This window comes from Pelobates fuscus, chromosome 4 (assembly GCF_036172605.1).
Source record: "Pelobates fuscus isolate aPelFus1 chromosome 4, aPelFus1.pri, whole genome shotgun sequence".
Classification (NCBI taxonomy): Eukaryota; Metazoa; Chordata; class Amphibia; order Anura; family Pelobatidae; genus Pelobates; species Pelobates fuscus.
Genome location: NC_086320.1, coordinates 144,579,961 through 144,602,823, shown reverse-complemented (window position 1 = coordinate 144,602,823; position 22,863 = coordinate 144,579,961). Strand labels below are relative to the sequence as shown.

Sequence of the window (22,863 nt, the reverse complement as noted above, 5' to 3'; positions counted from 1 at the left end):
TTTACAACAGAGGCGTTAAGTGTTAGTGATGTGAAGAAAGCAGTAATGTGTTCAAGCAATTTGTTGGAGACTATTTAAATTTTGTGGGGGCTTAGTAATTTGTACTGACAATGTACTCAGCCTTTTCTGAGCAAATGGACAACTCCCATGTAACAGTCAGAACATGTAACAGTCCATGCGCTGGATATAATAAAAACAATAACATTAGGACAATGAAGTCCCCAAGCCCTATAGACTAAATACTATCAGAAATCCCCTGGTGCTAAAAGTACAACACCTGTCAGACCAGGTATCTCCAGCAATGCCAATTGCCCACATCATTCACTAATGGAACTCCTCCACCTATTCTCAGTCCACTAAATATAAATAAAATCTTAACCCCATTTACCCATCAATTACCACAAATAACTTATTATGGGAGCAATTCATCTGCCCTGCCTTGTGATTAGAGGATCATGTAGATTCTCATCTCGGTGTAACTGGAGGATGGGGGGGGGGGGGGGTCATAAATGCCTGTTTTGTATCCTCTGTCATTGGCCAACAACTTACCTATTTCTTACTTGTGAGAAGAAGGTACGTTTTTGGACTCTCACAAAGGATACTGTTAGTATGCAATGAAATAGTAATTGATGTTGGTCTGTCTGGTGCTGCAAAATGGGGACTGTAAAATCAATGTGGACACTTCTACTATATATTTGTCCACTGATTGCTCTTTAGTCCTATAGTGAGAATGATAGAACACTTTGAAAAAGCCTTGCTAACAGGTGAAACACATTCGTGTTTTATACAGCCTTTTGCTATATTGTTTTTATTTTATTTGTCTCCAATAAAGATAACGAATTTAAGCTATTTGGAGCCTCCCAGTCTATCCTTTTAAACATCATAATTTTACCATCAAGAACCTGAGGACTTGGAAGTGATGTCCTTGGTGGGGATTATTACACCTACGCTTCATATACTGAGCAATATTCATTTTGCCATATTACAAGCACTTACTTACCTATAGTGAGAATGGCTTTAAATGTCTCATAATTTCAAAAACCCACACATTTAGTCAATGGTGAGTCTAAATTCTAACGGAAATTATAAACAAAGAGGTTTATGTGCAACAACAGTAATGTCTACCTCTGCATTATGATGTAGCTGAACTAAACTAAATAAATATTGATTGAGAGACAAAGCCTTACCTCTAGTGAGTCCCCAGCTATTACCAAGGCACAGTCATGCTTTCTTCTGAAAGCATTCAGTTCTAAGTGAGCCTCACCTCTATTACTCACCTGAAAAATAAAAAACAAAACAAAATCATAAACATGATTTTAGTTAATACAATGCAACATAAGCGTGGCTGTTGGGGATATTAGGACATGTTTGGCTGTAGGGGATATTCGAGAAGGGAATGGCTGAGATGGACACTGCAGAAGGTGGACTACAACTGGGGGACAGATACTAAAGATGGACTGCCCAGAAGCCACTAGCATAAGCTAGTTTTTATTTAAGACAGGAATAGGTAAGATAGTGACATAGGGATGAAGCATATGGTGACACTGGAGCTTGGGGAAAAAGGTGTCAATTGGGTCAGTAGGTGGTGACAGATGGAAAGGGATCAGAAGATAAGGTGAAGGTCACACTGTTTTGCGAAGCGAGAGGATGATATTGGCTTGGGACACAATCAGACTTGGCTGAGGAGATTTTTACAGTGGTACAAGGAAAGGATATGCCTAAGGTGAGAATAAGTTAACCCTATGGGTAGTTGTTGGTTACATAGTTTGATAGTGGGTGTGGGATGGGGAGTATTGCTTGTTTTTTGCATGGCTATTAAACATGGGAAGATCAAGATATATTGAGCCTAATTAGGAGCAGGTGCGGTGAAACCTAAGAGCCAATTATTGATGTATCTGTGGTTAAGGGGAGACATTGTGGAAGAGCCCTAGGCAAAGAGGTCACCACATGTTGTTTTTAGCTCAAGCCCCAGTTATTGTTTTAATGCCTCTATAAGCAGTGAATAGGCATTGATGAGAGTTTGACTTCCATTAATTATGACCCAACCTGTTAATTGTATAAAGAAGAGCGATCTAATGAGAAAGGCATAGAGATACATTGTCTCTCTCCACAGTGCCTCTTTCATTATGCCACTAATAGAGAGGTGATGAATAAATGGCACCAGCCAAAAATAAATTTGAACAAGCCAGACTACCTTTAAAACATGCACTGGTTCTGTAATTATACTGATGTAACCATAACACTAGCCATACCCCTTCGTCTCTTGTGGTTCTAGAGAATTCATAATAAAGTGTTCGACCTTTGGTCTTATGGTATGTTATGTCATCAGAATGCCATTACATTCCCCATGATATATAACTCACCATTAACCATTAAGTACACTCTCTTATGTGTGTGCATATCCCATCTTTGGTTACACATAGATATATTTGTTTATAGATGTTTGTGAAAAGAAAAATGTTTTAAAAGACGAAGAACAAAATACAAAAATAAAAAATTCTGAAGAATCTTACATAGCAAATTAGCATAATGGTAGTTGCATTTCTTATTAGAAATTAAAGAAAAAGTAAATAGATTTTGCCCTAGAAAATTTAATTTGCGGTGCTACTTTCAGAAAAGGTCAACAAAAATTGATCTGAAGTTTTATCAGAAGCATTAATAATTTAATTGCAAATACAAGTCTGCAGGGCCTAATCTGCTATTCTGATGCTTCACAACAAACTGCATTTACATGTAAATTATATTCTAATAATTATTTCTGTAGGAAAAGTGCTTCATTTATACCAGACACAGACATATGTCTTATCTGAGCAGGGCAAAGTCGTCTAAAACAACTTTGCTATTTTTATTTTCAGGCATAAAGCCTTTTTTTTTTTTTTTTTATAATTAACAGCTCACAGGAAATTGTAGACTTAATATTGCCTTAAAATAATTATTATTTAAAGTATGCTGTGGAGAGTTACACATTTTCTCATACATTTTATGTGTTTAATTAGTTGACACTTTGTAATTATTTTTTCTGCAATAAATAACACGTTGCCCTGTTAGTCACCAAGTAGAATACAAATGGCTGTGTTCTTACAATAGAGCCATCAGATGAGCAGCTCTAAAAACATTTTTGCAGCACTATTAAACAAAATGTCTGAGAATTCCAATCACTGTTTTATTAGTGCCCTAAAACAACACTGTTCAAGTGATGGTACATGCTAACAGGATATAATGCCACATAGGAAACCACCCAAATGATGATTTTAGGATCTAATGCAAAGGAATGTTATTCTCGGGGCTTGCTATGCACCCATGGACTCCCAGTTAGTCATTCAAAGAGTTAAATACTGTTTTTTTATAGTAGTGAGAGAAGGTCTTGTTCCCCCAGGATGCGTCATATATGTCCAGAAATCTAAAGGGCATTGTCACTTTTCTGCTACTTTCAAGTTTTACAAATTATGGTTACTTATACCTATATTCTTAGAAATATGTATTTGTGAGGCATGAAAAAAAACAATTAAATGTAGAAATCCACACCTAAGTATTTTGCAGATTGGTACCTCCATATTGGTTCACTGTCAATCATTGTCCTTTCCATTTGGCAGTCAGTATAGAGAAAGCATACAAGAGATAAGGAGACATGAAACAATGTTTCTATTTCTCCTTTTCATTTACAATGCTTGCCCTTGGTGGCCTAGTCTGGACTGGTTTATAAAGCCATTTATTAAGTATCTAATGTAAATTTAAAAGTAAACTGAGCATCTCACTAAAAAAACGTCAACACAATTTAAAGATGATTTTCAATGTTTTATTCAATTGTGTAAATTCCAGAGAAGTGACAGTTCCCCTTTTAATGCTAGATGGTTTAAGAGTGTATCTTACAGGGTAGACCTATACATGCTCTGCACACAATCCAAACTAGGTGGCTGTTGATCAGAAAACTAAAAAATATAAATATAGTTAAATTAACTACTGAAGAGATATGTTTACATTAATTTTCATCAATGTGGTCAAGGTCCATAAGAATCAATTATTTGTGGGCTATTCCTTCACAAAAAAAGGACAAATTAACACAAACTCCCAATTGAGGTGAATGTGTGATGTCTACCAGATATCCAAAATAGGGGGTAACCCTGGTTAAACTTGAAAAGAAAGAAAGAAGTGATCGAGGGTTCTAACAAGTAGATCCAAGATCATAACTTGGATATCTGAAAATAATGGTCTAGATAAAAAAACAAACAAAAAAAAACGATTACTTTATTAGTTGTAAATATACAGAAAACCTAACTACTTGCTCTCAAATAAAACCAAATATGTGAATCCCAGAGGGGAGCTATAGAAAGCTCAAAATGTCAAAATACCATACTGAGCCATCTAACATAAAAGTGCCTGAGGTAGGATAAAATAATGCCAGTGGCTGATCCTATCTAGAAGGTGAATACCAAGACCACCCAGTATAGGACAAATCCTTTTATACCTCTAAAAGAATGGCTGTAGTTGCAGAGTATCTACATAAAATGTAACAAGGTATATCCAGTATTAAACTATAGTAGCGCTTGTATGAAGATTGCAACAAATAGAAAAAAGAAACGCTAGACTATATGAGAAAACTGGACTGAATAAATAATAACATATTGCCTAAATATATATATATATAATAATAATAATATAATAAGGCAATATGTTATTATTTTTTCACTTTGCACGTTTTGTTTAGCACAATTTTTTTGATTATGGGGGGGGGGTTTGTCAGCCGTTATTAGGAGCCTCATTGTTGCAGTCTTCTACTTATCAGGTAGCATTTCAACTAAGTGGCTACATTTAGTCTATACAGCTACATGGTCTGTCTCCATGATTTTGAGTACTAGAAGGATAGACTATTTACAAGATATTTGCAGTTTCAGCAATATAGTCAGCAGTCTTCTACCTATCAGGGAGCATTTTTTTTTTTACTAAGTGGCTACATTTAGTTTATCAGCTACATTGTCCTACTCCTTGATTTTAGTACTAGAAAGATAGACTACTTATAAGACTATTGTAGTTTCAGTTACTAAGTCAGCTATTCAGGGGGAGCAAGACTCCACCAGGTGTAGTACTTTGAGCTACCTTATGCTGAGCATATCAGTATTCAGTCCAGTTTTCTCATATAGTCTAGCGTTTCTTTTTTCTATTTGTTGCAATCTTCATACAAGCGCTACTATAGTTTAATACTGGATATACCTTGTTACATTTTATGTAGATACTCTGCAACTACAGCCGTTCTTTTAGAGGTATAAAAGGATTTGTCCTATACTGGGTGGTCTTGGTATTCACCTTCTAGATAGGATCAGCCACTGGCATTATTTTATCCTACCTCAGGCACTTTTATGTTAGATGGCTCAGTATGGTATTTTGACATTTTGAGCTTTCTATAGCTCCCCTCTGGGATTAGCATATTTGGTTTTATTTGAGAGCAAGTAGTTAGGTTTTCTGTATATTTACAACTAATAAAGTAATCGTTTATTTTTATTTTTTTATTTTTTTTTTTTTAAATTCTTTATTTTGGTTGTGCATTTATGAAAATTAGACATAAGCATTCAGTATGTCACAGCATCGTAAACAAGCTTCAGTACAATATATTTAGAGCTGGGAGTGACATTTGAGGAACATGCACATTTTTATATTAATATTTTAACAAGCTTTAACCATTTAGTTGCGAAAAGTCCCGTTAGGTATACATTAATGATGGGTAACACAAAATGTTAACGTAGAGCTTCTTTAAATGATAAGAATAATACGGTAGCTTAAACTCTGCGGTTAGGTACAGGGGGCACATTACAGATTGCTATGTGCATAGGGAGAGAGATTATCTGGTGAGACAGTGTTATCGAGGCATATTAGGTAGGCAGACATGGACACTGTCAGAGTGGGCGACTAAACATCAAGTTGTTAACTGAACAGGCTGGTATTGGTAGTATCTTTACTTGCCATGAGATATCTATGTGCATGAAAAAGATAGCATTAACTTAACCGGCATACAACTGAAAAAAAATTAACAATTGGCATAGGTAATTTTTTAAAACAGGAACACAAGTGATGGCATATTAGTGATGCACAAGGTTTAACTAGTCAAGTGCCATTCTAGCCTGGTTTATCAAGGTTTAGCTGTACTAAGCAAAAATAAATCATGTACCAGCAAAAATAAATCATGCTTAGACTAAAGAACTGACATTGACGCCTGAATGGTTAGTGTTATGCCCTAATAATGTATGAGAAGTTGAGTAGGTAACCGGAGCTGCTTGTTAACTATACATAGATTAACTGTGGTAGTTTAAAGTGTGAGTGCATTATGTGTAGAGCAATTTTGGGTACTCATCTATAGTCTCATCTATGTCTGCGATCTATAAGCAGGTTGTGTTGCCCTAGAAAATAGTACAAGCTAGCAATCCGTAACAAGCATGTTAGGGATGTCAGATGTGTTGTGCAAGAGATTATGTAGTAAGGCATAAACATACTGTGCGCTCTGGGTATAAGGCATAGTTAACAGGTTAAGCGGGCTGTCGGTTTAGGCAACTTAAGAGTCATTTTTTAAAATTAAGTAATGCAAAAAGTTGAATCAATGCTGCTATTACTAAATGCTAATTCAGCTATACATTTCCAGCTTTGCTGTAATTTTTTGTTTTTAGAAGCGTAAATGTATGCAGGCTATGCTTGCATGTCTATGTGAGGATAACACTAATGTTGGAACAAACTCAGAGCATGTGTGGCATGGCGTGTAGCATGTTAAGTAAGATAACTGAGTGTCTTAGGAGTATCACACAGGCTAGGGGTAGTAATGAACTTTGCATTAACAATGTAGTGTCAACAGCTGAGTAGTAAGAAGCAGCGTCAGGGAGGTCGGGGACAGGTGTTTAGTAGTGGTAGTCGGTGTTGGTCTGCAGCGGGCAGACCGGCATATATGTAAGGGACACAGCCTAAATATATGAGGTGCCTTATGGTGTCCTAACAATTGTTGCGTGTGCAAAGAGGCTGGGTAATGTTAAGGTGAGGGGAGGTGTGCATGCCCTGGAGGTACATATGAGTCCAGGATTACATCGCTTGGAGAAAAATATTTAACGGTATAAAAAAAAAAAAGGCAGGATAGCGTCTTTTTAGTATGCAGCCAGTATGCCGTATCCTATATCTCCCCACAGGGTTAGGGTATGGCCTTTGAGTCCCTCCAGGCCCTGCTTAACCTATGCCGTCCAGGGTATAAGCATAGTCCCGTACCCAGGGGGAATGCTGCCAGCTTTCCCAGCATACAGGGGCTTGGTAGGGTGGGCTTCTCAGTATACTTGCGTTTTCCCCTGGTACCTCAGTGAGAGTCCGTGTCCTGGTGTGTTCCCGCCATCGTTGTTGCTGGTCGGCAGGTAGGGGCTGGAGCAGCACGGTGCTTGGGTCGGAGCTCGTGGGGCACTCCTTCTGGTGCCGTCTGCTCGGTTGCAGACTCCCTTTGCCGTTTGGTCTGTTGCAGGGGGATCTCGCTGTAGCATTGCGTGCTTTCAGCCGGTATCTGGGAGCTCCAGGGTGGCGGGTGAGTAGGCTGATTCGCCTCGGTATGGAGTCCTTTGGGTTCCAGGGAGCTGTCCTCGTGCTCCTTTTGCTGCCTGGTGGGTCTCTGGTCCCCTGCCTCGTGGTGGGTTCCCGCCGGCTCAGTTTTTCCGTGCGGCCCGATGTTAGAGGTTTATGCGTGGTCTTCCGTTTGGGTATGCTTGTGGGGTTGCGCGGCAGGATGTCAGGCCCTTTCTCTGGGGTTTTGGGGGATAGAAGAGCTACCATCTTCTCCCAGAAGGTTTGGAAGGCTTTGTCCAGTCGATTCTCTGCCTCTGTTTGCTCGCCTCGAGTGCTGGTCGAACACATTGTCTCCGCCATTTTGTGTGTAGTGCTGTTGCTTAAATCAGGTCCCGTGGTCATCATAGCGCTTTCGCCAGGTTGTGCCCGGGTCTCCTGATGTTGGACCGGGATGACCCCCACCGGTCCAGAGGGGGGGGAACGTGGGCCTCGTTTCAGTCTGTCCGCCATGTATGTCAGTGGGGGAGCGGCCGTCTCCCTCACACCGATCTCGCGTGTAGGCCCTGCAGGAGGAGCGGGTGAGTTGCACTGAAGAAGTCGCCTGTGTGGCACCATCCTGTGCCTCTCCCTGTCACCTTTCGCCTGGTGGCCTTTTTTCACCGAATAGGTCCCTTTTTGATGGCTGGAAACCGTTTAAATCGCGTTATAGTACAGGAGCTGCACAGATCAGCGTCCTCTCGCCTCAGCGGTCAGGCCCCGCCCCCTTTATTTTTAACTAGACCATTATTTTCAGATATCCAAGTTATGATCTTGGGTCTACTTGTTAGAACCCTCAATCACTTCTTTCTTTCTTTTCAGGCTATTTCTTCAACCAACTAGAGAGATAGAACCAATCCCAGGTTTTAGCCTTGTGGTACTTCCTCCCTCCTGCAACTCCCACATGAAATCTCCAAGTAGTCTTTTAGCCAAGGAGAGGAGAAGATCCACTTGAAGGAAAGGAAAAAAAAATATCTGGGCAGGAACAAGATTATCAAGAACCAACATCTTGAGGAGATAAAATAAAGCGGGAATTCATGGATCATGACCACACAGATTAAAAAACAATTTATTGGCAAGCATATATCTAATTTCTTATTGTGGTTATAACCCACATGAATCCACCACTTGTGGGAAAAGGTAAATCCAAGCAGCACATAACAAAAAAGGTAAACATAGAATGGGCTGTAGAAGGCAGTCGTTTGAATTGTTTGTCAAACAACACATCAGTGTAAAAACATTAGAATGGTAAAATTGACAACAGAGTGAAAGGAAGAATAACTTGCAGCTTTCAAACCATTCAAAGTGTGAAGAACAACTAAAAGATTAAATCACCGTCTTCTACATGTTGGAGGAATAGGGAACTACCTTAGGCAATAAGGTATAGGAAGTAAAGAGAGTTGCCTTTTCATGGTGGAAAATCATGAAAAGGGAAGCACAGAACAGAACAGAATACTCAGAAACCGTCCAAATTGAAGAGATAGCATTCAAGAAGAGAACCTTCCAACTAATGCATTGGTTTGAAGGTTAAATGCTGATACAACCGCAGCAGCAGGATGAGACTCCCCAATGGACCAGCAGCACAGACCACTTACAGGTCATATTTGGAACAAAAGTATGGACATAAAGAGGGTGGGCCAGGTGTGTTAACAAGGACCAAAACGGCAGATCTGAAGTTTTAATTCACTGGCAAACAAGCACATGTCAAAGCAATCTTGGTGAAAATCCAGGACCCTGGATACCCAGAAGGACACAACCTATAGTTATGGGAGGTAAACCAAGATAAATACGCTCGCCATTATGTTTATACAAATTGAAACAGGCCTCCAGGACTTTATAAGGATTTCAATGGTCTCCTGTCAGAGAAACATTCTCATCTCAAAAACTGATGTTTTAGCACAATGTTGTCAAAGAAAGAAGCCTCATATCCTAATGTCTGAACGTCTCTTAGACATCTTAAAGAGATCAACAAGCCAAGTTTGTCAGGCCACATAAAGGCTATTAAGTGCTGACTCATCACAGATAATCGTAGGAGGATAGAAGGGAAAAATATAGATAAAACTGTAATTCCACAAAACCACAAGAGTATCTACCTATTAAGGCTGACTATGATCCCGGATTAGGCATATCTTGGAAGCATTGCAGTGAGAGGAGAAGCCATCATATCAATCTCTGGTACTTCCTATTTCTCCACAACAGAGGCGAACACTTCTAAACAAAGATAAAATGTCATAGCGTGAAAGATCTGGTGATTGAGAAGTTCTACTCCTAGAATTTGAATCACAGAGAGTGTCACATTGTTTTTCTTTGCTCAATGAAGTATCACAAGTAGCTACTTCATGGAATCTGGATTTCATGCACCTCCTTTGAGACCGATATAACCACAGAAGTGACATTGTTGGGCTGGAGAAATACATGAATGACAGGACAGGCCACACACTGAAAGCCTTGAATATTTCAAAAAGCTCTATAGTATGCACTGCAAAGTCACTTCTAGATGAAAGTTCTCTGAGCACACAGTGACCTTCTAACTGCATCCCACATCAAGGTGATGTTGTCCACCATCACAATGGGCCAGGAAGACCTGAAAAAGGAGCAACTGTGGGGGTGAGGACCTGATTAGATACTTTAGAAGTATTCCTTGTGGGAAATCTGCGGAACACTAAATTTACTGCCTGAGTAAGATCTGTTGCAGAAAACAATGGCAAAATACTGCAAAGCATACCATGTCTGAAAATCTACCATGAAAGCAATGGATGAAGAATTAGAGAATCTGAAAGACAGGCTCACATCTCCAATTGCAGCCCGTCAAAAAGTCTGGTAGAGGAGAGTTTAACAACATTAGGAGTGCAGTAAATACACCAACAGCACATATACAACAGTAGAGGCAGGAAGAGTTGACAATAGCATTGAGGAATGAGAAAGATGGGTGTTGGGGAGGGAGGGGGTATAAACAAGGCACAAATGCAAAAAACTGGGTGGTCACCATAGCAACTCACACAAAAATTGCCATGCAGCAGCTCCCTCTCTGTGAAAAACTCTCCTCAGCAAAGTGTGGATACCTCCCTGAACATTTGCAAAAAAAGGAAATTCAATATTCACTTTTAACTCAATCCTTTCAAGACCAACATGTCTAGGATTTATGAGGTGCGTATGTAAATATGACCAAAACATGTTGAACTATGTAAGTTGTTGTTGAAGTTACCAGGTCGACACATATTCACATATATAGTGGGTAAGTCACTACACCTGGGAAACACTAAGGTTAAACACAGGAGCAGGGACAATGCAAGAACTATAAATGTAGGGCCACAAACAGGTAGTATTTCTGCATGCAAATATACAATACAGCATTTTGCTACTCATTTCCACCCCTACTTCTATTTGTATTGTTTGCTGCATATTTAAGAGTTTGGTTGCTTAGATGGTGTTGGTAGGTATAGAGCCTGTGTACTTTAAGCGTTGCTTTTTGTTTTGAACTCTGAGGATGCGATCTACCACCCAGCTCTCCCATGTTGGTAAAATAAAATTACAGGAACTGCATGATAGTAGCCCACTAATGGGTATTAAGCATGGCAGGATATGCTAGAAAACATTAAATGTTTTTTTGTTGCTAGCCTTATCAGCATCCTTCCTGCATTTGTATGGCAAAGCACTTACAGGGTTGTTCTCTTGATTCAAGCAGAACATAATAAAATTTGCAGGGCTCCAATAATTTAAACCATCTCCATTGGAGGCAAAACCATAACTGCAGACCTTCAAGTTGTATGAGCAGGAAGTATAAGGTGTCTTAAGGCTTTCTGGAACTGGTTCTACCTCTCCAAATGGAGGAATGAACACCCAACAATAATGGATTCTTGTGGACTGTGACCACTTTGAGATGAAAACAAGACATGAAAAAGTACAGATTGATAAACCATTGCTTGAAAAATAACCAGAGGATCAGTTCTAAAGAAGCAACATGTTAAACATTGTAGCATAGGGAGTCATACAGTTACTTACTGGTCTGAAGATGTGAATATCCTGGTTTCTTGAGACAAGGTGAGAGCTTTTTGCTATACATGTTGCTGTTTCTAGCTTATCTCCAGTTAACATCCATATCTGTAAAAAAATAAAATAAAAAAAAAAACAGGGAAATCTCATTGATATATCAAAACATAGAAAGTGTACACCTAAACAAGGGTTTCCATAATGATAATGTAATGGTTGTTTGCTGTTTTTAAATCATGTTTATCAAAGCACAACGGGGCTTGCTATGGGGTAAACTGAGATATTTTTGAATTGCATAGAAAGTAATGCAATAAATTCTGCTGAAAACATGTGTATCATTTGCATGATTTTTCCCTAACGTTCACTTTCGTAATTATTTTGTGCATAACTCTATAAGGTAAGGATTCATACATAATTCACTTATGCCTCAATTTAATATTGTTGGATAAGCTTTCCAAATGATTTAATATGTTTGGATACACTTTTAAAATGTTTTAATATTATGAAAAATATTTTATAACAAATATTTTACAATATTTAAATATACCGTATATACTAGAGTATAAGTCGACCCGAATATAAGTCGAGACCCCTAATTTTACCCCAAAAAACTGGGAAAACTTATTGACTCGAGTATAAGACTAGGGTGGGAAACGTAGCAGCTACTGGTAAATTTCTAAATAAAATTATATCCCCCAAAAATTATATTAATTGAATATTTCTTTACAGTGTGTGTGTATATAATGAATGCAGTGTGTGTGTGTGTATGAATGCAGTGTGCGTATGAGTGCAGTGTGTGTATGAATGCAGTGTGCGTATGAGTGCAGTGTGTGTATGAATGAATGCAGTGTGGGTATGTATGAATGCAGTGTGTGTTTGTGTGTGTGATGCAGAGCCTTGGTGGGGGGGGGGGGGCATTTTTATTATTTTTTTTTTTAATTATTATCATTTTAATATTAATTTATTTTTTATTTTATGAATATTTTTTTAATTTTATTATTTTTTTATTATTATAATTTTATTTTATTATTTAAATTTTTATCAATTTATTTATTTTCGTCCCCCCTCCCTGCTTGTTAGCTGGCCAGGGAGGGGGGCTCTCATTCCCTGGTGGTCCAGTGGATGGGCTCTAGGAGGGGGTCTGGCAGGGAGCTCTTACTTACCTTCACAGCAGCTCCTGTCAGCTCCCTTCTCCTCCACGGCGGTCCGGTCAGCTCCCCTGTCAGCTCACACTGTAAATCTCGCGGTCTCTCGCGAGACTTACAGTGGAGCTGACAGAGGAGCTGACCGGACCGGCGCGGAGGAGAAGGGAGCTGACAGGAGCTGCTGTGAAGGTAAGTTACCGCTCTCTGCCAGCCCCCAGCAGGACCGCCGGGCTTGTAATGAGCCCGGCAGTCCTGGTCTGTATTATGGCAATGTAAGTTGCCATAATACAGACATTGACTCGAGTATAAGTCGAGTTGGGGTTTTTAAGCACAAAAAATGTGCTGAAAAACTCGACTTATACTCGAGTATATACGGTAATTTGTAATATTTTGATATATTGATATTTACTTTATATATGATTTTTTTTTTTATTATTATACAATTTCAATACGTTGAAAAAATCCTTATGAAGGTTTAACCAAAAATATTAAATAATTTGCAAAACCTAACCAACAATATTAAATTAAGGCCTTAAAGGGACACTCCAGACTCCTAAAGTACTTTAGCTTGTTGAAAAGCTCCGCCGGGTTCTCCTCGCGTGAGCATGGAGCGTTGCTGCGGTTACCATGGCAATGCTCCGTTCTCGTGACAGTGAATTCTAGCCTGAGCTCAAGGCTAGAGTTAACTCTCACCACTAGGATCACTAAGGATTGAAAGCACTGTCCCCCCTCCCAGGCCACAGGTAAGAAGGGAGGGGGAATATTAACTATATTTATTTTAATAATAAAAAAATATTTATTATATTTAATCTGCCCCCTACACCCCTCACAGAAACAATAACTACTTACACTGTCAAACACTACACCTCCATACACACACTGCCCCCAAACACACACACTGCACCCCATACACATATTGCACCCCTCAAACACTGCACACCATACACACACACACACAGCACCCCTCACACACTCAGCCCCAATACATATATTGCACCCTTCACACACACCCTGCACCCAATACACACACACACACACTACATCCCCCCACACACACACTGTGCACCCCTCACACACACACACTACACCCCTCACACACACTGTCCCACACATACACACACACTGACTCTCTTACACACTGCCCCTTCACACACAGACGTCACCCCCGACATACACCACTGCCCCTATCCTGGCAGATCCCACGCAAGTTGTTAAACTGTTTTTCAATTTTCTAACCGTAAAGGACAACTATAGGCACCCAGACAACTTCAGCTCAATGAAGTAGTCTGGGTGCCAGGTGCATCTAGTGTTAACCCTGCAGCTGTAAACATAGCAGTTTCAGAGAAACTGCTATGTTTACAATAGAGTTAATCCAGCCTCTAGTGGCTGTCTCACTGACAGCCGCTAGAGACGCTTCCGTGCTTCTCACTGTGAAAATCACAGTGAGAAGACACTAACGTCCACAGGAAAGCATTGAGAAATGCTTTCCTATTGACTGTTTGAAAGCGCGTGCGGCTCCTGCCGCAAATGCGCATTCAAAGCTGATTTCAGGAGAGGGAGGAGAGTTCCCCAGCGCCGAGGGAGCCCGGCGCTGGAGAAAGCTAAGTGTTTAACCCCTTCAGCCCCCATCAGCCCGGCAGGAGGGGGACCATGAGGGTGGGGGGGACCTAAAGACCCTATGGTGCCAGGAAAACGAGTTTGGTTTCCTGGCACTATAGTGGTCCTTTAACCCCTTAATGTGTGACATGTCATGATTCCATTTTATTCCAGAAGTTTGGTCCTTAAGGGGTTAAGGACCAGGGCTCTTTTTACATTTCTGCTGTGTTTGTGTTTAGCTGTAATTTTCCTCTTACTCATTTACTGTACCCACACATATTATATACCGTTTTTCTTGTCATTAAATGGTCTTTCTAAAGATACCATTATTTTCATCATATCATATAACTTACTAAAAAAAAAAAGATAAAATGTGATGAAAAATGTAAAAAAACACACTTTTTCTAACCCCCAAAATCTTTTATGCATCTACAACCGCCAAAAAACACCTGTGCTAAATAGTTTCTAATTTTGTCCTGAGTTTAGAAATGCCCAATGTTAACATGTTCTTAGCTTTTTTAGAAAGTTATAGGGCTATAAGTACAAGTAGCACTTTGCTATTGCCAAACCATTTTTTTTTTCTCAAACTTAACGCAAGTTACATTGTAACACTAATATCTGTCAGCAATCCCTGAACAACACTTCACATGTATATATTTTTTAAAAGAAGACAACCTAAGGTATTAAACTTGGGGTATTCTGACTCTTTTCATGCAACCATTTTACCACCAATCTATGCCAAATTTAAAAAAAAGAAAAAATAATTGTTGATTTTTTTTTACACACATATCAATTTAAGAATAAATGTATGGAGAACTTTAAGGGTTACTGCCAAAAAACACCCCAATATGTGTTCAGCAACATCTCACGAGTACGGTGATACCCCCCATGTATAGGTGTGTTGGTTTTTCTGGGGGCTAAAATACCTTATTTTAAGGGTGCGCATTCCAGTTTTCCAACTTGGAATATTCTCAGCTGGTCATCATGCACCCATGTCCTATTTGGGACATTTTTTAAGCCAGTAATTTACCCCCATCAAACCATATTTTCACTATGCATCCTGTTTTGTGACACTGCTTAGAAAGTCTACATCCTCTAATTTTGTGCAATATAAAGAAGAAATACCAACGTGTAAAGTTTCATGCACACTCTAAGTACCTTTATTCCAGCATTTCTCAGCATCTCCAAAGTAGGCCTCACATCTGCTTGCAGCTGATCCTCTACACCAGTTAAGCAAAGCAGTTCCATTTCTCTCTCCAGGCTTTCCACTACTGCGGCCACTTTCAGGGCTCTGTCATGTGTGCTTAGCTTTGCTTGGTTATAACGATTCTAAACAAAACATTTTGGGTTTTTTTTACAGAAGAAACCCCAGAATAGACCTGCAGGGTCTAGCAAGCAATTAACAGAGCAGGAGATAAGACATTCTAAATTAAACAAAATCTGCAATAAAGGAAGTGTAAACATTAGATCAGTGTTTCCCAATCCAGTCCTCAAGGCACACCTACCAGTCCAGGATTTAAGGATTACCCAGTTTTGTCTAAGGTGTTTTTTCTTTTTTTTCTAAAAACACCTTAGACAAAACTGGGTAATCCTTAAATCCTGGACTGGTAGGTGTGCCTTGAGGACTGGGTTGGGAAACACTGCATTAGATGACACTTTACAGGAAGTGTTTAGTAAAGCTGTGTAAGTCACATGCAGAGAAGTGGGACTAGGACTGCATAAACAGAGTGATTTAATTTCTAAGTGGCAGAGAATTGAGCAGTGAGACTGCAGGGGCATGATCTATATACTTAAACAGCTTCATTAAGGTAGACTTGTTTTGTTGACTATAGTGTCCCTTTAAGAATAAGGAAGAAAACACAACTACATAAATCTGCAGGTGGAAAAAAAAATATATTTTGTTGTATATAGTATATTGATAATGGGTATGGAGAAGAGTTTTATGACTTATGTGTTGGACTAAATGGCACAGAATTAAGCAGTGAGACTGCGGGGCTATGATCGATACTACAAAACTGCTTCATTAAACTAAATTTGTTTAGGTGACTATAGTGTTCCTTTAAGTATGGCTAAGGCATATGTAAATAAAAATATATCAAACAAGTTAAAACAGAAATACCTCAAAATCTTGATACTGTTCTTCAGTTATTGACTTCTTTGCAACAACCAAAGTTCGGAGTCCTTCTCTAGCCATGTTTCCACACTAGGTGAAAAATCATTGAAAATAGTGTGATGCAACATTAAAATCTAGCTTAGTTATTTGGTAATCTGTAAAAACTTAAATATTGTTTGTTTTCTAGCATGTTGAAGGCAGATATTACTTCATTAGAACCAGATATATAGAGGAGCATTCCAATTACTAATACAAATAATAATATATATTATTAAATTGGAGTGTTTTTTTTTTTTTTTTTTTTTAAATTAACGAAGCTTACCTTTATTCCAGCACAGGAAGCTACGGCTCTCATCTGCCTCTTTTGAAATCATCATTACTGATGACTTGTGTCCTATCCGTACACAGAAGCACTGGGACACACTGACAATGCTTCTCTATTAGAAGCACTCACATTTGCTTTAAATTACAGTTCAAAACAAGTGAAAAGGGAAACCCTCCTCCTCGGGTCTGCTTGACAGGCTGAAGGCAATACTAAGGGGATTAATAAAGGTGTCAATTTCTCTTGAACTCATCACTTTTACAAAATAAGCCTACAGGGATATGCCATTAACTTTAGGAGACTTGAATTTCCCCTAGCACAGAATCATTTATGGGAAAAAATTATATTACATTTTTAAAGACACAATTTTATCTGCACTTTTATTCATAGCCGTTGTGTTAGAATTAAAGTTTCAATACAATACACTTGCATTTATAAAGTTCTACTATTAAATGCATATATTACTCCCCAGTAATAGTTGTTTCTATCCGTTATATGATATTAATTATGCTACTATTACAATTCTATTTTTATTTTAGTTAATCTTTTTGAATAATTTCTAATCAACGCAGAAACATTTTTAATAGTTGAGGTTATTTAACACTGAAATAGTTATGATTAAGATACATCTAAGAAATGTGGTAAATAGAATAAAATATTTTTGTTTATATCCACGCAAGTCACTTAAGGACAATTCCATCTCATTTACAATGTTAAGATTACAACATTTTACCTGCAGACCTGAAAACCAATTGCTTTATTCTACTGAACTACTTCCTTATAATCTCATTCGAATAGTTCATAACCCTTTTCATGCTTATCACTCATCTGAAAATCAAATTGTAAAGAACTATCTGAACATATAGCTGTAGCAAGAGTTCAGATTATTTTCTTTAATACTATAACTCGTCATCACATATCAGAGTGTTAATATTTGGTTTAACCATTTTTATAGTGAATACCTCACACAAAAATTTGGCAAATTAACACTAGAACTCTGCAGTCACATATAAAATTGTCTCTGTAAATCTGAAAACCTGCAACCCCCCACCCCTTAAAACAATTATTTGCCATCACCCTTAAAACAAAGTTTACTCTTTCAGCATAAAAGGAAAGTTGCTAATATTAAATTATTTCTTTTACTAAATGTCCTGATCCAATGACTAATTAAGTAGCATTATTTGATAAAGTGCTGCAGATTATCCAATTTTTAAAGTGTATTTTAGTCATTTAAGCCAAGTATACTATAAAGCAGGGTTGTGTAACAACAATAATTATTCCTAATAAGCATCTAGAAACTGTCATCGAAAAAACAAAAACATAAGCTTAATAAACGTCACTGGTGAATGAGGTCTATTGATTTGACCTTATATTGCTAAATAAATTAAGCAGAGATTTTTTTTTTTTTTTTACAATTAATTATGCATCATTATCGCCAAAAGTAATTTTTATGACATTTAGTTAGGTCTTCAGGGAGTTTAATTTAATCATGCTTCTGATTAAGTGAAAGTGGCCTGCAGCACATATTGATTAATATTGCCAATACCATCACGAACATATGCATTGTGATTACTCTATTGCTATATTGTCAGCACTGAGTGTTAGCATAAGATGATTACAGACTAACAGAGTGGAAATCAGATGCAAACAAAAAGCAGAGCCAGCCATATCGCCCATTAGAAGAGAAAAGTTTGTGTGGAATATCTAGGGTTTTAGTTGAGCTCTCGCAACATGTTTTACAAACTCTTAATCTAAAATGTATTAGCTTGCACTGTTTTACACAGTCATGCTAACCATAACCCTTGTAAAAATTAGTGGGCATACTTAACAGATGTAATACGAAGGGAGATCAAAGTGCTGAAAAGTTATTGTTGACATGATACAACTATAACTATCTTAAGAGAGTTACTGACTTCTAAAAACACATATACTGTTTAGAATAGGACTATCACAAACTGCCAAAATTCTATGAATGCAAAAGAGAGGTATATAATTAAAGCACTGCAGTTTAACAACATTTGGGGGAGCTGGACACTGAGAACCTTGGTTTAGAGCAGTGGTAGTGAACCTTTTTCTACCTACCGCCCACTAATGCATCTTTCTTAATGGAAAAATGTCCTTACCGCCCACCAGTTTTCACGCAAGTGCAGAATATTTTTTAGAAAGGAGGGTGTTTAAAAAAAAAAAAAAAAAAATGTACGTACATTTATCTTTTTATTTCTACTTTATGCATGTTTATAATGTTTTTAACTTTATAAAGTTTAATGAGAAGATCCTTGAGGTTGATGCTGCGAGACTAAATATTTGATATCTGGTTCGATTTTCGTAAGGAACAAACTAAGGTCTCCTCTTTCGGTGATATTCAGACGAGTTCTCTGTTTGCTCATAATATGATTTCTCATCTGTGCATCAGCTCCCCTCCTCTCCCTCCTCAATTCCCCTCCCCACCTTTTTTTCCCTTTTTTCTATTTTTTAACCTTCCTTATAGCAATGCCCAGTAGGAAGGCTGAGCTAGGTAGCCCACTTACTATTACTTAATATAGCCCACTATAACAGACAAGCACACATAGATACACACATACAGAGACACACAAGACACACATACAAGATACCCATACATACAAACAGACAGGCAGACATACATACATACAGACACACAGACAGGCACACACACACAAGACACACATACATACAAACAGACAGGCACACACACAGACATGCACACATACATAGACACACATACACATACATACAGACACACACATACAAAGACACACACATAAGACACATACACACATACATACAAATACACATACATAAGACCCACATACATACAAAGACACACACATAAGACACACATACATACAAAGACAAGACACACATACATACGACACAAATACATATGACACACATACACATACATACAGACAGACACACAATACATACATACAAATACATACATACAGAAAGACAGACACACACACACACACAAGACATACATACAAAGACACATACACACAAACAAACACACACAAAATATTTTAGTCACCCTCCTGTTTCCTACCTTTTAGGTGCAGGAGGGTGACACTCCCTGGGGTCCAGTGGTGGCTCAGGTGGATGGGAGTCTGAGTTCCCACTCTGACTCCCTCTGCTTCCTCCCGCGCGGTCTGTGTGTTAGCTGGGAGGAGTGACGTGCAGTCACTTCCTCCCAGCTCTGTGTGATGTAATCACAGGGGGCCCGGTCATGCTGTTAAAGCGCCCAGCGCTGACCGGGCCCCCTTACAATCCATAACCATCGGATGGCCCTGACAGCATGGGCCACCCGATGAACTCCTTGGACGGCGGCTCAGGCGGTTTGCAGCGTGGGCCGGGGACGCAAATGGTGATGGCAGGTAGCAGGTCGCAGGGGTACCGCTGGCTCGCACCCGCCCGCCCAATCTCTCAAAATGAGGAAATCCCTACCGCCCACCTGGAATCTAGTGGACGTTAGGGACCAGGTTGACGACCCATGGTTTAGAGAGTGAACCATTGGTTAGACGCATGCACTTTTGCTAACATTTATTACAAGAAACATTATTTATATAATAGCATTTATTGATGTAACCTGAACTACTAGTCCTGATGTGTGTAGCTTATTCATGATACGACAAAGATTTAAATAATGGAATATTTTTGTGCTGTTACGAAATGTTAAATCATTTCAATAATGCAGTGTGATGAATCACTGTAAATATCTTGTTACAATCCATTATGGTGATAATGCACAATTAAAACAATTGTATCACATGCATTATCTCTAAGTAAATACAATACATATATATAACTAAAATGTACACACTGAAGGAGGTGACTGTGCTTAAAAGAATAGCGCGTTGTAGTGGCTATGGTGCCATGAGTACCCAGGCACTCCCCTAATGTAAGAAATCAAACCGTTTTAGAATGGTGATTCTAAGTATCATTGTCCACTTAAAGGCATTGACTTATTTCAGGATTATTTTTGGAGAATTAATTCAGATTATGATCAGTTAGGGGCAGACTGATGTTAGTGACAGCTTGCATTAAACTGAGATCATAGTATTTGCGTAAAACCAGCCGTTTTGGGAGACAAATGGAATAGTAAGGGTCCCAATGTTTTTTTCCCTTCTTCTTGTTACTATTTTATGAGCATATCAAAGTGGTCTTATATATGTATATCTAGATTGTGTGTTATACAAATATTTAAAAAAAAACTATCATCAGACTGTAAAATATTCTATATTTTGGAAATGTCTCTTACATGCATTTCACACTGAGGTAAGGTTGATCTTGAGTGACATGAACAGATGACAATAAGTGTTGTTCTTCTCTATTTCTGAGTGTCCATGGAGCATGGGATGACCTAATAAGGTTATTAGAATTGCCAACAAGCATATTGTATCAATAGCATTGACTTGTATGCTTACACAGCCATTTTGGTGCTGTATATGTAGAATGTATCTGTGTGAGGGAGAGTCTAGGAGAATGAGACACAGACACTGAGACACGGAACATCAAGGCAAAGTGTCTTCACACTCTGAATGTCCAGCATTTTAAGTACTTTAATTTGTGAAGAAAGAAGAATAATTCTCTTTAATAAGAAAAGCCAGGAAAGTCTGATTGAGTTATTTTTTTTTAAGTGACACAGAAGAACTATAATATGCATGATACAAGGCAAGCCACCCAACAATAAGACAGAGGAATCTACATACATATATATAAATAAGTATCAAGCACAATAATTATTTTAAGTGTTCACATTTTCCACAGGGACCTTCCTGCTTATTTTGTGTCACTGTAGGTGTTTGACATACATATCTAAAACTGTATATAAGTTTTCTATTCAACAAAGTAGGAGGAACAGCACCTTAAAGAAAATCATTACAGTTATATGACAACAGAATTGTATGTGAAAATAAATAAATTAAATAACACACACACACAAAAAAAAAAAAAAAAAAACAGGTCATGTAAGTGGAATTTTATATCAATAGGCCAATGAGATATTTGTAAACCTGCACATAGGGCTGCGGTTTTAGGGCTTTTCATGTCAATGACTGGTTACAGAATGAGTTATAATATTTATTATTCCCAGTGGTATTGCCAGGACACGAAATATAAATATATGTCTTACCTCTTCCTCCAGCCAATCATTATACTGTACAATACTGGTCATGGCGATATCAGCACCTTTCATATAAAATGTGATTTCTCCTGAAGATTCTTCCTGAAATTATAGACCAATATGAATGCTGGATATGAAGTAAGCATTACGCAATCAAACCATTTATTTTAACAATCAAACCCCACTGGGCAAAATGTAAAAACCTGTACAATTGCTGTACAGATAACAACGCTATAAGTTAAAGGGATACTATAGTGCTAGGAATACAAATCTGCATTCCTAGCACTATACTTCCCTCTGGCTCCGCCCTCACCCGGCAGTGTAAGGGTTAATGAACCCTTACGGTACTTACCCGATTGCAGTAGCGATCACCCTCGGCGCTGGGTGGGTGCTCCGCCCACTCTGACAGGGGGCGCTAATGCACATGTGCAGCGAGTGCTTAGACCCTCCTCATATGAAAGCATTGCTTTCCTATGGGGATTTAAGTGAAGAGCGTGAGGACATCCAGCATCAGGCAACCAAAGGCCACTTTGTAAGGAGGAAGTACCCCAAGTGGATGCCTGATTGACAACCACTATAGGCAGTCTTAGTCTTGCAATGTATGCATTGCAGTTACTCAGAAACTGCAATATTATTATTATTATTATTATTATTGCAATTTATATAGCGCCAACAGATTCCGTAGCGCTTTACAATATTATGAGAGGGGATTTAACTATAAATAGTACAATTACAAATAAACTTACAGGAACAATAGGTTGAAGAGGACCCTGCTCGATCGAGCTTACATTCTATAGCATTCTCAGCAATAATTAACATTGCTGAGTTAAGGGGACATGGTGACTGCACCCAGACCACTTCAATGAGATAGTGTCCCTTTAAGTCACTTTATAGGAACACTTTAGTGCTAGCAATACAAAAATGTATTACTAACACTATAGTATTATTACAACTATTTGGATTATTGCCTTCCCAACAGAAAGAAGTAAATAAAAAAGATTAA

The 22,863-nt window shown here is 38.4% G+C and overlaps 1 protein-coding gene across 3 annotated transcripts in view; it reads right to left on the bottom strand.

The window, feature by feature from the left end:
- ATP9B (ATPase phospholipid transporting 9B (putative)) overlaps positions 1-22,863 on the bottom strand; it is a 378,894-nt gene that overhangs the window by 22,879 nt on the left and 333,152 nt on the right. For all 3 annotated transcript variants that reach the window (XM_063451645.1, XM_063451646.1, XM_063451647.1), the window contains 5 exons: positions 21,870-21,962; positions 16,405-16,488; positions 15,444-15,614; positions 11,557-11,655; positions 1,188-1,277 (listed from right to left, as the gene is read on the bottom strand). In XM_063451645.1, coding sequence (XP_063307715.1) covers positions 1,188-1,277; positions 11,557-11,655; positions 15,444-15,614; positions 16,405-16,488; positions 21,870-21,962 — 537 coding nt within the window. The remainder of the gene's footprint in view (positions 1-1,187; positions 1,278-11,556; positions 11,656-15,443; positions 15,615-16,404; positions 16,489-21,869; positions 21,963-22,863) is intronic.